The following is a 17,172-nucleotide window of genomic DNA, read 5'->3' as shown; positions in this document are numbered from 1 at the left end:
ATGTGATAGAGCAAATCTGAGATCAGATTGGGAATCAGCACCCTGAAATTAGTCTAAACAGCTGTTATTTTAAGGCCAAAAGCAAATCACTAAGTGCACCCGATCTTGGAAGCAAAGCTGACTTGATGTAGGTTGCTACTTGTATGGGTAACGACGAGGACCTTGACAGATGTTTAAAGCATGGTACTGCGAGGTGATTTGGAGATGGTAGTTGAGTAATGGATTCTTGAGTATGTGTCTGACTTTCGTTACCACCTCCTATATGTGGTGATCTCTCTGGGTTTTCTGGTTTCCCTGCACATGCTGAACACATGTTAATTGAATTGGCCAAATAATCAAATTCCAGACCCTCCTGAAAAAAATTATTTAAAGTTGTTAAAACTTTCCTGGGTAAATAATAATTGGAATTATTCCCTCAAGTAATGTTCAGACCTATGAAAAGTCTATAAACTGTTTAATATACGGACACAAGCGAGGGCATACTGTACAGAAAAAAAGTGTACACGTATTGTGATCAAAGAGTGGTCGCTTTTATTATTTTGTACATTTTTAGAACAATGCCGGTATTTGTCACAGTTATATTTTCTAATTATATTTTATTTTCAAGAAAGTTTCATATCACAAGTTTAATTTAAAACAATATTTGCACATTCATAATTTTACTGTAAACTACTGAACAATCTACAACACCTTTTTGATATGTTTGACATATAAAATAAAAGGTGAGGAAAACTATAGGGCTCATGATATATCATCAGACATGTAAAACCAAGCACACATTGATCTTTTGAAGAAACAAAACATGAACGGGAGTTGCTGCAGGTGTTTTTTTTTTTGTTCGCAATCACGGGATGAAGTTTCAGGAATCGTAACAAGAGGTTTGTGCAAAGTGCTTCGAAATTACGTCTATCATTTTGTAACTTAAGAGCTATACAACGCACTACAATTTCATGCAAAGTACATCTGTTTCATCACCTATTTTAAGATGGAATAAATGATCATTAGTTCATCATGCTCTTGGCCTGAACTAAGGCGGCATGGAAAAGAATGTGAGTAGGAAGTCATAATTTCAAAAAAATTAGGGAGGTAAAGATCCTTTATTACAACAAAACAAGAAAGTGCAAAGCTCCAACGCGTGAAAATTCAGCTAATATGGAATCTGATTCTGGTAGTACTGAATCATGTCGTACGTCTTACTCCTGTGAACACAGAAAGAAAGGGCGGTGAGCAAAACTGTCAAGATATCATCTTGTAGAATGTAAGAAAACAAGTCTTTAAATTGTAAACTATTTTAAGGAAAAATTTCGATTTCAAGCTTTCGTGACTGCAGGAATTCATCTTCTTGGTTCTTTCGGTAAAGTTCAGACGCTGTCTTTCCGACAGACCTGTTCTTCACCTAAGGACAGCTGCTTGCGTTGTGGCCGAAACGTCGTGAGAATTATTTTATTATGTTTATTATTTTATTATTTCCCTTCTACGTGACTTTACCGAAAGAACCAAGAAGATATTTTAAGGAATGTGAATTCAATTAAAGAAACACTACGACAATATGCAATGTTCAGGTGATTTCATAAACGCATCTGGATCAACAGGCGTTCACGGATGAGAACACGAACACACACGAGTGAAAGGTAACAGGTACCTGTTGCTGAGGAAGCAGTTCTGGATGATTTTGATCATGTAATTTGCTGCATCTCGCTCGCTCTGGTTTGGTGCAAATCGTTGTCTGTTTAGGGAATCAAATAAAGGCAAATGTGAACCACAATTCTAAGTGGTCATTACTTTTGCTTCAACACTGGCAAGAATTGATCTGCTCTTAATAATACGGTTAGGGCATCTTTACCTTCTGCAGGTAACCAAATTCTGCACGATTTTATTTGTGCTCAACAACCTTTTCAGAAGAACGTACGACATATCTGTGGGTTATCTGCGGAACTTTCTAACTGAAAATGTGGTGGGTACTCCATCCTAGAACATATAAGGCATATTCTTATATTTTAAATGCTACAACGAACGTTAATGCTTCGGTGTAAAGCCATGTACTTACTTAAGAAGCTTAATGGTCTGGCCTCTGAAACATGGCAGACCAGTATCAAGCATGAGGGCCACCAAAGAAATGACTGCATCCATGTATGGTCTGTTAATGAAAAAATATACAGAAAATTAAGTTCATACCAACAGCAATCAATATTACAAATCTTGTAACACTAACATTATTTTAGCATGCTGTAATGTTTATCGCACGTAAAAATGGAGAAAAAACAGGATGAGAAACGTAATGTGATTTCAATCTCTTGACGGTTGAATATTTAGGCATTAATTGACTTCTCAGGAGTAATAAAAGGCCTACTTGTATCAAAGACCATGCCCGAGTTAGAGGTACCACGTTGACTGTAAAAAAAACATTTACTATTAATTAAAAAAGTAAGTGGGCTTGGATGGCCTATTGCACAAGGGCCTGCCAATTTAAATGTTCATTCCAATGATTCCAAGAAATGCTCGATTTTCAGTCTCACCCAATGTAAAAGCCAAATATTATTCAAAATATATTTTCTTTTCCCCATTTTAATTGCGATTGTACAATCGTTGTCATTGCCACGAGGCAAAGTATCCGTTCGGATCTCTCGCAGAGCAGCGTAACCCTTTGTGTTTGAGCAGTGCTTCTCAACATTTTTTATTCCGCAGCACACTTTCAAACTTGCTCCATCTTCGCGGCGCACTGCTTGCCCTACTCTGGGTGTTGGGCACGAGGGGGTTGGGAGGGGTGGGGGCTGACACTGCAACCAATGGCGAGGGGAGGGCAGGAGGTCTGCGGTGGGGGTGGGATCGGCCACTGAATGGCATGAAAAGTTTGATTGTCCTAGCTTGCGAAATGTGAGGTTCTTCGATAATTCTGAAAATAGCACGGCACAACAGGCACACTGGTTGCGTAGCATTGTTATAGATTGGCCCACAGAAGTGGATATCACAGATATACCTCCGAAATGCTTTCTCGTTACCTCTGGACAATCAACTCACTGCACAATCCAGAACCCCGGTTCAATCAGCGCTTGGAACCTCTGAGCCACTCGGCCACCTCAAAAATAAACAACTCTCAAATAATGCAGTAACTTGTACCTGACGGCCAGGTATCCGCGGACACACATTTCCATGAACCACTTGAATGGGGTGGCCTCCATTTTGCCACCCATGATCATCACCATCTCGTCCGTGAGCTTGATGTCTGGCTCCCAGCCGAGGTTTCCGCCCGGAGAGCTCTCAAACATGAACCCAAAATCTAACACACAAGCACAGACACAGATATGTTTGAAGTGTCATTTGTTTAACCAGGTCAGGACTCAAGAGACCAAGGCAGTCTGATCCACAGGATTGACTTGGGGCATTAGTCTGCCAGTAGAGGGTGATGGTTGCGGTGTATAATCCTAATTGAGTAATTTGCAGGTAATTTTAGATTTGTCAGATTTGAACCCTGAATCCACCACACAATGGCCTACTCTTGCCAATGACTTTAGAGAGATTCGACCCATGAAGTTGTGAAAAAAGCAGTGAACACAAGGACATGTCACCATTCTAAAGATAGAACATGTAGCGTACATGGACTCCTATTCTTTGGTTCTTTCGGTAAAGTCACGTAGATAGAAATATTAAAATGAGAAAAAAAACTCACGACATTTCGAGCGCAACACAAGCGGTCGTCATCAGGCACCTGATGGTTATTATTTTAATTTGATTATTTATATCTACGTGACTTTACCGAAAGGACCAGAGAATATGAATTCCTGCAGTCACGAAAGCTTTAAATCAAAATTTAGTAAGTTAACTGTTAAGTAAGGCAATACGCAAAAATGCATTTCTGTGATAATGTACCACTCTAAAGTGAAACCACACTTTTACTCTTCCAATACTGCTTGACAATCATCGCAGTGCACTGAGCACACACGTACACAATGCAATTGTCTCATACCGATGTGAATGAGATGCCCCTGGCTGTCCAACATGATGTTTCCATTGTGGCGGTCTTTAATCTGAAGGAGGAAGAGAAGCAGGCTGTACGCTGCCATGCTGCGGATGAAATTGTAACGAGCCTGTGGAACAACAAAATATAAAGCGGTGAACGGTTACAAATTTCACGACAGACGCACCACAACAGCCTAGACAATACACACAGAGTCAATAAAAAAAAATGATGAATGCTCATATTTAGCATGGCAGAAATAATTTTACTCAAGCAGTGTTAATTAGTCCCTGCACCTCCAACTAGCAGTTGGCTACGTATGGTGCAAAATAATTTCAACATACACAAATTTTGATTTAAAGCCTTCGTGACTGCAGGGATTCATATTCTTGGTTCTTTCGGTAAAGTCACGTAGAAGGGAAATAATAAAATAATAAAAATATAAAACAATAAAAATTCTCACGACGTTTCGACTGCAACACAAGCAATCATCATCACCTGATGATTGTTTCATATTTTTATTATTTTATTATTTCCCTTCTACATGACTTTACCGAAAGAACCAAGAATATACACACATTTATTATGGTAATTTAACGACAATCGAAACATCCCATTTTGTCCCGAAAAATGCAGTCTACAGCATGACCGCACACCATGTTGTAACACTGTAACGTCTTAAGAGTACTCTAAAAGTAGCAATAACCATTTTAGCTCTTTAGTATTACTTAAGGCTCTGAATAAAGGTCCAAAAGCAACTCAATACCACCCCCTGGTGTATCTAACTGGTATTGACAAAGACGAGAGGAATACGATAACATAAATATATGCACAAAAGGTCTCATTCTGCAACCACCAGATTGGCCTGAATGATTGGTAAGGTACACAACTATTCCTCAGTACAATTACCATAATGGTATAATTAAGCCTGTACGAGTTAACTGATAATGACAATACACATTCAGAGATTATATCAATAAAACTCAATCATGTGTTGGTAGTAGAGGACTTTGGTGATGGCATGACTATACGTGTTCACCGATATAATAGCTTGGTGAAACAAATGTTTTGTCTATCTATTAATTGTATGAACATGAGAGAGATTGCTCACTTTTTGGAAGGCCTCTGTGGACTCGTCTCCGTACTGGTTTCGGAAGTACTCGTACATTCCGATGTCTGTCTGGCGACCCAGCTGATCACGGGACTTGCAGTCTGGGATGCACTCTATGACACCACACTGAGGGCAAACACGCAACAGCCTTGATCATTACCAATGGATAGAAGGACGTGAAATCAACCAAACACGTGAGATTATATGTTGTGTTTGATAAAGATAAATTCTACGCATGCTCTAATAGCTGTTTACATAGCCAAGATAGTTTAGGCCAGTGGTTCTTAACCTTTACTGCAGCCTGCATTGATTTGGTTCGCAATCGTAAAATAATGTATGTTATTAAATACAAAGCAGTTGTAGTTACTTGCCCATGCTTAATTTACGTTTTGGATTATGTACCTTCTAAACAAATCTGGCCAAGTCTCGCACCCCCAGAAAGGACATCTCGCACCCCCGGAGGGTGCGTGCACCCCAGGTTAAGAACCACTGGTTTAGCCCAACATATATGTGTTTAATTGTAGTTAATAAACTCTTGCATTTTTAAGGAATGTAAATATCCCAGACTTTCTGTGAGTGCTCATGAATGTATTCAGTTATGCTTCAATGGTCCATGCTGCAGCTGAGCTATTAATCTCGAAACAATAGTTTTTTTTTAGCAAAATGCCAAGAATCAAACCCTGTTATCACTGACCCCAGGTGAAGTGGCCACCACTCGATATGGAAACACAAACAGATCCATCCCAACGAGCTGAAAAATATTCTTGAAGAGCCCAATGATCTGAAGGGCCAGCATGTCCTGTGTTACAAAGAATAACGGCAAAGACAAATAATGGATGAGCATAGGACTACGATCATTAACACGCTGTTATTTTCAGTAAAACAGCACTGCAAATGACACATTCAATCTGTATTGTAAGTAAAAGTGTTTCATTGCATAACACGTAGTGGTAACGAATGTTGAGGAATTGCATCACACACACACACAGACCTGTCTGCAGTCATCTCCGACTTTGAAGATTGCTGCCTGCCAGTAAATGTCCTCATTTACCTTCCTCTTGTCATCACCAGTGCTGGATATCGACTCTCGCCGGCACATCAAACCTGGTATTTTTCAAAAGCGGAAGAGAGTGAGCGTATTCATGGATACAAGTTCTGGTACTTGATCTTGAAGGAAGCCAACCATTAAGAATCTGTCCGTTGATTGCAATACACAAGTTGGAAATGCAGCATTACAAACATTTTGGCACTTCCTGTACCTTCTTTTTCGAGCTCTGAAACGCCGCATCGCTTGACTTTAAACTTGGCCAGGTACGGCGCTTTAGCCGCGCTGAAACAAAACAATGGTGGCAGATTAACACATCGACTGCCAAGCCATTCGTACCACGATGTGAAATCATGGCCGAGTATCAGCAAGCCCGATGTATAGCAATCCCCGAATCTCCCAGCCAATTCCAAACCGTTAGTGTCACTATCATATACAGTTTCTGTATATATTAGGAATACCGGTATCTATGTACAGGTCTGTATATCTGACAATTCTAGACAAAAAGGGAGTTTTTGGTTCAATTGAAATGTAAAGTGTTAACTTATCCCCTCTATATTTGTTAAACATAAACGCAAAGCAAATATACCAGCACTCACCTTTGCATGGGCAATCCAGACTGGTAGTCAATATCCAGCACTATAGCTTCAGGGTTACTTGGAAGGTAGCAACCTGTCATTAAAGAACAAACATTCACACTTCTTCCAAAGTTTGTCAAATATGCAATATTAGGGTCATCAAACCGATTCGAAAGTTTAGGCCTTCTTTTGATTTCTACTCACACATTTCTGAATGTCAGCAAAGAAAGCGACGTTTTTTATTACCTGGTTCAAGGTTGATTTCAGACAATGCCTTCAAACAGGCAGCTTTTCTCTCTGTGCCCTTTGGATAGGGTCTGTAATGAAATACAATTTTTTGCTCACTGTTATATCATTAAAGTATGAGGGCAACAACATTTTGCATACATTACAATAACCAAATCATTTTAAAAGTTTAATTATCTACTCCAGTTCGTAAAAACACATAAAAGTGTATGTAATTAGGCACAAAAAATACCATAATAAACATTATTTAAAAAAGGTAACTAATTTCAGTTCAAGCCAAACAGCTTTCATCATAATTTCAACTTGTAACATACACAGTATTCACTAACTCTCGTAGAGACTGACTCAAGAGGCACGGGGAACCACAGACAAGCAGGAAGGCATCCAAACGATGAGCCGGTGCCAACAATTGCCCAAGCTTTGCTTTATATCAAAGTATTATTGGCCACTTAAAGAGCATTAAGATTTTGAAGGAGACTGGAGCACCCAGAGAAAACCCACGCATGCGAGGGGGAAACACCTATCTCATACAGATAGAACAGGTGGAGGCAACATTTGTTCTGTATTGCCTTCTCTTGACAAACCAGGGTACGCCCAACTGTAAGGGAGTAATCGCAACATTTGTGCAATCTACCAACTCAGTATTTGATTACAGGTGAGCGCCACCACTGCCCGGGTGATATTCAGAGGTTTTCTATTTTCCTAGTGCCCTATACTGAAGTCCATTTTAAAATTCCACAGATTTACGGAGCATACTTGATGATGGCAGAGACGTTGGTGATCTTGTTGAAGAAGTCGAACTCGCGCTGGTAAAACTCTTTCGCTGGACCGGACAGCGCATTTGTGATCTCATCGACCAGGCTCTCCAGAGTTTCTCCAATCTCCACTGAAAACGGACACAGGCACAACACATTCACCATCATAAGATGGGATGAATGTACCATCAAACAAATCCTCATTTTATTACTATCACCCTACGGATCAATACATAACATAAAAAACACAAGGGACGAACAACCATTTTTCCATCCATAATCAACATGTGAAGAAGCGGCAATCCAGCAGAAAACAATGGCTCACGAGAGACAATTTGAATGGAGGTGGACGGGTGCTGAAAACGAGAGAAAGTGTTTTCAAAAGAGAAAAAAATTAATGGACGAGACAAGGAAGGACTTAAGTCCGATATTATAACTGGCACAAACCATCTTTTGTGTGGCCTTCCTCATCTGAAAAGATGTTGGTCTTCATGTTCCATATGAACTGATGGGCGAGCAGTTGAGATTTCTTCGCAGCCCAGAGTATGTACTCTCTTACGTACCCCATCTGTGAAACACGGGTAGTAGTTTGCACTCAAGAACCAACATTTGTGTACACGCTGTCAAAAATGTCAATGTAATTATGATTATGAAATTCATTAGCACAAGAAACATACTCTTAGGTTTTTTCGGTAAAGTCACATAGGTAAAAATAAACCACAGCAAGAAACAAATGCTTAAGTGGGCAAATGCCCACTTCAGCAATTGTTTCTTGCTGTGGTTGTCCCAACCTGATGACGGACGCTTTTGTTGCGCCCGAAACGTCGTGATTTATTATTTTATTTCTATTATTATTTCTATAATTTGTAGTATTTATTATTTATTATTTATTTTTATTATTTGTTTTTATTATTTATTTTTACATATGTGACTTTACCGAAAAAACCTAAGAGTATGAATCCTTGCAGTCATGAAAGCTTCAAATCTAGACACAAGAAACATGTTTTATAACATCGGTAATAAAGAAGTCCTTTGGCAGAGAATATTCAGCTGTGCAACTCACCGTGTCATACCGAACTGCCTGGACAATCTGGGGAATGTAAAACAGGATGGCATCCTGGAAAGAAAGACACACATTTGACACAAACTTCAGTGTGGCAAATCGTGAAGCATGTCGTGAAGAAAATTAACAAATTTGTAATTAACTTGGGTGTGTGCTAACATAGTGACACATTTCATTAACCAATATAATAATGCATTAAATATGTAAACAACTGAAAGAATAACACAAACCTGCCATCAGAGAGACGGTAGTTTTAAATAGATTGCCATGCATATTGAACACACAAACTGCAGTGTGGCCAATACACGAATAAAACAAAATCCACCAAATCTTATTCCAATTGTGCCATTGGTGCCATGCCATGAAACAAACTATACTTTCAGAAGTCTCGCAAAGCAGTGCAACACCTTGTGTTAGAGAATTGTCTGCAGGAGGTTCTATTACAGAACTACTTCTTACACGCTCCAGGGGCGCTATATTTTCCTACCATGCCATGTTAGAGGATCTTAATTGCATGGCAGCATCAGGCATGGCATTTCCTAAATGAAGTGTCCAACCAAATGTAATAGAAATTTATTTTAGTGAGCAGGCTGTGACCATTAACTCACTATATTTGAAAACCCAGTTTCATCACAGGGGGTTGCCTGGATTCGAACACAGAGGATCGTAGGTACCGGCCAAGTGCTCTGACCTCCGAAATCTTTCGGGGCAACTCTCGGCAAAATTGCGCTGATCTCTTTTGTGCTCGTCAGAAAGTGTGACGTGCAAGAGGAACTGTGGATTACCGGCGGAAATGAGCGCAGCACCCTCACGGCGTATTGCGCCGTGAGCGGATGCGGTGGGTAGAGGCGTGAGAAGTACGACAGCGCCGTAGGGGGGTCGGTCGGGGCCCAGCACAGAATGTGGCTGAGCTCCGGCGCGTCGGCCTCCACTGTGTGCTCCGTGACCAAGAACTGAAACAACGACATGCCCATTTAATACAATGAAGCCACTGCGCTTGGATTAATAAGAGTAATTCCACATGTTTGTCCACGAAAAGCTGAGTCTCAAGACACGTAGGTAAATGAAATTTTAATTAATAAAAATAAAATAATTATTATTAATTTTAATTTCATTTTTTTACCTACGTGACTTTACCGAAAAAACTAAGAGTATGAATCTTTGCAGTCACGAAAGCTTCAAATCTAGAATCTCAAGACACTCTTTCTGTATTGGAATTTTTTGGCCAATTATCTTCACGAGTGTTTCGCACGTGAGAGGGAAAACTGGAATACCCAGAGAAAAATCCGTGCACGGGTCATCTCAAAATCTATCTCTGTGCTGCGATCTTTAAGCCGCTTCACAGCCTAAGTCTACAGCGACTGGCATTCCCAGGCAGTCTCTCATCCAATCACTAACCAGGCTCCGTCCTGGATATCTTCCACAATACAGTAAAACCTGGGATTGCGAGTAACTTGGTCTGCAAGTGTTTTGCAAGACTAGCAACATTTAAAATAAATATTAATTTGATAAACGAGCGAGGTCTTGCAATACGAGTAGTACGTGTATACGCTTTGTCTGCCGAGCGTCACGTGATCACAACTGATATACGAGTGCTTTGATATACGAGTGCTTTGGATTACAAACACGTTTCCGGGAACGAATTATGCTCGCAATCCAAGGTTTTACTGTGTAATGATTTTGGGTAATTCAGGATGATTATGTTTTTTTTTAATGATGGATGAAGTGTAATCACAGAATGTATTTACCATACAAATGGGCTGACTTGTATATGTACAAACTAAATGTTTAAACAGACTAATTGATCCAACAGGTAGTTGAAGGAGGTCCCCGATTCCACCTATTCTTATTTGAAATGTAAAACCGTAAAGGATTGTTACCTTGATTGCTTCAGGGATGTTGCTCACGGCTCCAGGATCTAACCGGACCAGACGAGTCACTTCCTTGGAAATGGCTTCTGAATTCCTGAATCTAAGTTCCAAACAAACGAATCAACGTACTTATGAACATGACATTCTCTGTCCAGAGAGAAATGTATGTATTCTTATGCACAGTAAAACCAACAAGTGAAATATGATTTATTGACTATCTGTATGCCTGTGATTATGTTTGTAACACTTGCTAAAGACAGTGTATATGGAACTGGGGTGGAGTGGTGGCACAGTGGTTAGGGCCGGTGACCCAAATTTGATTCCCAGCAACACAGCTAACATCAATGGCAAGTGAGATCTGAAACCATGTTGTCCTCCACCCCTTCACTAACATGTACTGACAGCATTGATGAGTTTGGTAAAAACAACTCCCTTAACTGACAACAAGGCATGAACAGGTCTTCATCAAGTAGGGACAAAGGGCTCAACATGATTATTATTACATGTGATCAATGCATGGTAGTTGTAGAAGTCTCTGACTCCATGTAATGCACTTTGTCAAAAATTTTACTCCAGCCGTTAAAGAAAATATCTGCTTATATAAATACAGACCAGACAGCTGTCTACAATAATAGTTTAATTAACCTTTATTAACATGTAGGCTAAGGTCAATCACATCACTGAAGTGTTTTAAAATGTAACGTTAAGTGTTTATACAGATGGGATACCCAGAGTCACTGTACTATTCTTTATCGGTGCTTATCTAGGTGAGAAACCATTTGCAAAACCAACCTGGTTGGCAGCTGGATGGCGAGATAAGGAGAGATGGTCCAAGCGAGGTTGACGTTGTCCCTCCACTGTTTCTCCGTCAGGTTGGTGTACTTGGTGCGCCAAGCCGCCACGTTTTCCTCGCCGGCCGTATCGATGGCCATGTCAGGCGAAGACAGAGAATCGTACCATGTCATCAAGCGCTCAATCTCGCTCGCCTGCCAACATGGAGGAAAGAAAAGAGAACAGAAAACAAGCTCAGTGTTCCATAAAGCCACACTGGGAGCCGTACTCAGCCAGCCCGATGCATTTTAGGAAGCGCCAGGTTCTTATTCCACTGCGCTGACTATCATCGCATGCAATTAAAGCGTCATTATCCCAGCCCCGTGGACTTGCATGTCCCCGAGCCAGATTCTGATTTCTTGTGAGGTCAGTGTATCTCACTTTGGTTTTGGCTTGGCACAGCAAATAGCTAATGGAAAACCACCCATGCCGTACGGGCACTGCACTGGACGAGCTCGGATGTGCAAGTGGAAAAGGTATAGAAGTCTCCATTTCATAATTATGTACAAAGCTATACACAAATGCTTCAGTTAACATATTAAGATTATACAACATTTTTACACTATGCATACATTTGCCGAGAATAGCCTTGGAGAAAAAAAAACCTAAGCACACTGGCATGATATAACTTTATTTGCCCAGTAACTTTTAAAAACATTAAAGGGGATATCATTAACTTCTTTCTGTCTACAAGTGATCGCGTACCAGTAGAGACAAGAGCAGAGTTCGCCGTTTCATGTAGTACTTGTGCAGCTGGGTACCACGGTTGGATCTTTTTAGATGCACCTGTGAAATGAACATCCATGTAAATTATAGACCAAAATATAATTGCATTGGAAACGTAACATACAACCGGTGATACAATGTTATATTTTCAGATGCTTATGTTTTCAGACGCACCTCCGATTAGCGTGGTTGGCTACGTACGGTGCGGAAGAAGTTAAACATGCATACATACAGCTATGTTTATTTGCTAATGACAACCACACAAACATATGAACCTGATTTTTTGGACAGAGTGGACATTCCGCTGGAGAGAGGCACTGTGTTGATCCAGCCCTGGTTGGCCGGCTGCCGAGAGCCCATGGCCACATCCAAATTGTTACGAGAATCTCCAACGTTCATGACGGTTAGACTGTTTGCGGAGAAGTCTTGTACGTCTGGAGAAGAAAAAACAGAGCTCACACAACAAGACTTCACCACTAGGATTCCCACAAAAACCCATCGATCGTGTTGAATGACCATCATGACATTGCTATTCTCTTCAGGGCACTATTGACCGATATGGCAGAAAGGTGATCAATACCTGCGTAAAACCACAACAACACGATGAGAAAAATAACAGTGCTGTCTGTAACCACCATGCCAGCTGTTTTGCTTCGTGACTGCAGAGATAAGAAGAAGGTTAAACATGGAGCCATGCAGTTGTCAGCTTCTGAAGACAGTCTTATCATGCCTCCAACATGGCCAGACCAAACCATGGCAGTTCACAGGGAACAGATGCTGTACTCTTTTAACCAAATGGAATATCTTTGAGAGTTTCTCATCAGGCGGATTAAACTGAGTAAAATAAAGCAAAATAATACTTTTGTGTTTATATATAAGTGTTTCAGGTCGGTGAGTTTCAAAGGCACATTGCAACACCTGTTACTAGTTTTTATTAAGATAGGAATTTATATCAAATGTGTATTTAACAATATATAAATATATAACCTGGCCAGGATTACAGAACATGTGACATCTTGAATCTTGAATTCACCAAGAATGGGATGCTCACAATGTGTGCATATCAAGGCAATGAAATCGCCAACTCATTTCCGAACTGGATAACGGATCGCAGTCAAAGATTTCCAGGACTAAACCCTGATCCTAACCACACCTGATCCTTGCTCACTACCAAGGCCAAATCATAAGAGACCACATCGTAGAATAGTGATGAATGCAAACTTACAAATAGCACAAAGGTAAAGAAAGTAATGGGGCATTAGAGCAGTGATGATCAGGCCAAGTCATGCTGGTTTCAATGGTTGGATGAAGTTGCACTTCAAAGACTAAAACCTTCAGAGGAGTGGCTTTGCATGCTCTGAGGCCCAGAAGAGGTTGAAGAGACACAGGTTGGGCTGAAGAAGCAACAACCTGAGTCTGAGCTTTCCCTGTGAACTGCATGGTCAGGTGGTGTCGGTCAGCATGGCAATCAACAGGAGAGAAAGGCACTAGGGTTAGTTGCACTTTAGAGCTAGTTAGTAAAATTTGATGGACATTACTGCATTCTCGTGGAAGTATGAGCAAGGTACACGACAGCAAAACAATTAAAACAAACACAAAAGAAAGGATGAAATGCTTCAGCCTGAAAACATGAAAAATGTATCAATAATTAATAACATCAAGTTAAGTGTGAATTAACAATATATAAAGCAGCAAAAGACACACAGCTACATGGAAATTTAATCTATTGCAGTTCGGTCAACAATTACTATCAGTGTGGCCTCATATAAATAACATAATTTTTCCATTTAAACATGATCTGTGCTCAGCTTACCTTGTCGGAAATCATTATTCCTCTACTAATTTACTTTTGATGTAAAATTAGTCCAATTACACTCAGATTAATTCCTTCCAATCAGTCCTCGAGGCTTCATAGTTATCAATTATAGTTATATTTCGATTTAAAGCTTTCGTGACTGCAGGGATTCAACTTCTTGGTTCTTTCGGTAAAGTCACGTAGAAGGCAAATAACCTGAGAACGTCGTGAGAATTATTTTATTATGTTTTATTTTTATTATTTCCCTTCTACGTGACTTTACCGGAAGAACCAAGAAGATGAATTATAGTTATGTAGAGATCCAACTCACCAGGTGGTACCAACTGGTTGGCATTCAAGTATTTCTTGTCAGAATACATAGCCATCCAGAACTTGACCATCACACTGATGTCCTCGCGTAGAGCCTTGGTGGTCTGTGTTGGGAACTTGGGTGCAACACTGAGCAGAACAAAACAAGATAAGTTGTATATCGTGGTATTCGACTATGAGATACGTAATAAGTAGGGCCGATTCGTTTGATGAACACCTTTTTCTTAAACGGATCAGCAATCAATGTACTTGGTAAATACTACCCACCTTTACTTAGGATGCGAAGTGAAATAAAATACGTATGTTACAGCGACATCTATCGAAATGTGTTGTACTGTGTCGTATTGTATTGCTATGTAAAATACAATTTCAATTGGGCTCGCATGCATGTCTTTTGATAATGAAACAAAATTACAGTATGTCAGTTTTACCAATGTGAACTCATGGCAATGTATTTGCTTTACTCATCAGAACCATCTGGACAAGTGTAAACAGGACCGGAAAGTGCTTTGCAACTCACCTGAAATAATCAAACGCTGTGGAGTAGACCTTCTCCCGTAGTACGTTCCTGCCAGTGGCACTGGTCAACACATCCGCATGCAGCATTGACAGGCCCAGAGAGAGAAGCCTGCAAAAGATAGCCACAAATGCACACACTTAGTCATTAAACCATGAAGGTAATACGTAACAAAGAATTGCACGAGATTCACATGACAGCGTCAGACAGATAAAACCATGCCGTTGACGAGGAACATGACTCGTTGTAACTTTGAATATTATAAGAATTTTCTTACTGTAAAGTGTCAAAATTGCCACCTGAATGAATTTTTATTTTACAACTGACCCAGAAAATCAAGACAAAGTAATCTAGTGCTGCTGTGGAATATTTCAGTACTTTGATAACAATCTTCATCTTCACCATCAGCCATGATAAATCCATTGCCATCTCTTACAATGGAGACGGAGTTGCAGATTTTCATTTCATTTCATTTATTAGGTATAGCCCTGTGAGCCATGCGGCTCTTGACTCGGGTGCAACCGCAACAAACAAAAACATGAACAAAGAACATCTTAAAGTGACTACGCTCAACATAAAAATCCAGGAAAAAAATGAAAAAAAAACACCGTATATCAATGCTGTGTGCAAGAATCCCAGTGGGATACAAGTAAAACAATAACAACCATAAAACAATTTAGATTAAAGTTATCAAGCGTACTCTGTACTTCAAAAAACATGGCTAAACCATACGTTTTCAAAATCACCAAAATAAAGCTATAAAAACAAAGTAACAGTGATCATAGGAACTGTGATTCAAATTTAACAATAAACGATATACATAACATGTACGACCAAACTTTGCAGCCATAGCTGGCAGCATGAGTGACTCCATAACAGCAGGAGTATCTGCAGGAGTATTACAATTTTTCAATGCACCTTTAAAGATCAGCACACTAAATCAAAACTCAAGATCATACTTTGGAGCGGTTCATCCAGAGTGATGCATTTGATTTTGGTCCCTTCTGCACAGCAGTGGCAGCTAGGGGTGTACAGCTCCTCAAGAGCAGTTTTGAGTGAAGATCTCACAGGTAATAATCCAAGTTGCAGTTTATTGGTGATAGCATTCCATACCCTGGGGGCATCAACAGCAAAGGCCCTTCCTCTAGTATTTGTACGGCAATAAGGAATATAATGCTGGTAAATGAGCGAAGACCTTAGGTCACATTTGTTTTTTGAAACAGTGAGGAGATCCAGCAGGTAGTATGCTGATTTTTTTGTAAGTACATCGCGAATAAACAAGATCTGATGCACAAGCCGTCGATCATTAAGAGATGTTAAGTTTGACCCAATGTAGAGATCGCAGTGGTGGGTCCTATATGGGCAGTTTAATGCAAATCTTAAGGCCGAGTGATAAATTACGTCAAGCTTCTTCAGTACAGTACTGGGGGCTGATTTATATACAATGTTACAGTAAATTTCGATTTAAAGCTTTCGTGACTGCAGGGATTCATCTTCTTGGTTTATTCGGTAAAGTCACGTAGAAGGGAAGTAATAAAATAATAAAAATAAAACAATAAAATAATTCTCACGACGTTTCGGCCACAACGCAAGCAGCCGTCCTCAGGTGAAGAACATGTCTGTCGATAAGACAGAGTCTAAATGACACGTCTTAGGCTTGGAGTGTCTATTTAAGCTGTGAGGGAGGAGGAAGAGAGCCTTGACAAAATAATTTGCATTTGAAGAGGAATTTAGCATATTTATGGGAAATGCAGGAATGCGAATAGTGCTAATTGTGAATGCGTGGGAGGTGGGCGGGGGGTTTTCAAAGTCATATTATGCCCATGCATTACGCAGGATTAGCAGCATCAAAGGGAGGGGGCAGGGGCAGGAGCAACACCAACAAAAGGAAGGAATGTGAATAGTATGCAGCTGCAGCAACCAAGCAACCACGTAAAAAACTAAAGTATAAACTTCATAGTATCATCAGTATACTAAATATACTCTCCAATAAGCTGAGCTACTAACAGTAAGTAATACATTACAATTCTATGTCGCAAAAAATATAATATTCTTCCAGCTAAACTTTTTTCCCTTACATCAAACAGGTCTCAACCGTACTATATGCTGCCATAGACAAACCCAACATTAAATTATATACTGTATTACTATACACCACCCTATACCTTATACATTGTTATATTACACTATGTATTATTCTACCCGCCCTAATGTATATCACACTGCTATATATTCACTATACAATTACGATAATATATAATACCTTGTACATTGTATTGAGCATATAAATGTTATACTATTTGTTATTATACACTGTATCATTGACCGTCGTGTGAAAGATACTAAGAG

At 39.9% G+C, this 17,172-nt stretch overlaps 1 protein-coding gene across 1 annotated transcript in view; it reads right to left on the bottom strand.

The window, feature by feature from the left end:
- Positions 1-508: 508 nt before the first annotated feature.
- The window catches only part of PI4KA (phosphatidylinositol 4-kinase alpha), a 69,973-nt gene continuing 53,309 nt past the window's right edge, over positions 509-17,172 (bottom strand). The window contains 21 exon segments of the mRNA XM_061561349.1: positions 509-1,199; positions 1,643-1,726; positions 2,048-2,137; positions 3,118-3,277; positions 3,965-4,085; positions 5,067-5,192; positions 5,761-5,865; positions 6,058-6,170; positions 6,326-6,396; positions 6,711-6,783; positions 6,936-7,006; positions 7,692-7,821; positions 8,138-8,258; positions 8,754-8,807; positions 9,539-9,706; positions 10,634-10,724; positions 11,417-11,610; positions 12,161-12,241; positions 12,449-12,615; positions 14,308-14,435; positions 14,827-14,934. Coding sequence (XP_061417333.1) covers positions 1,148-1,199; positions 1,643-1,726; positions 2,048-2,137; positions 3,118-3,277; positions 3,965-4,085; positions 5,067-5,192; positions 5,761-5,865; positions 6,058-6,170; positions 6,326-6,396; positions 6,711-6,783; positions 6,936-7,006; positions 7,692-7,821; positions 8,138-8,258; positions 8,754-8,807; positions 9,539-9,706; positions 10,634-10,724; positions 11,417-11,610; positions 12,161-12,241; positions 12,449-12,615; positions 14,308-14,435; positions 14,827-14,934 — 2,308 coding nt within the window. The 3' untranslated portion in view covers positions 509-1,147.

The sequence above is a fragment of the Lethenteron reissneri genome, chromosome 27 (assembly GCF_015708825.2).
Source record: "Lethenteron reissneri isolate LAM-NWPU_2019-01 chromosome 27, ASM1570882v1, whole genome shotgun sequence".
In the NCBI taxonomy this organism is placed as follows: Eukaryota; Metazoa; Chordata; class Hyperoartia; order Petromyzontiformes; family Petromyzontidae; genus Lethenteron; species Lethenteron reissneri.
This window is presented reverse-complemented; position numbering and strand designations above follow the sequence as displayed.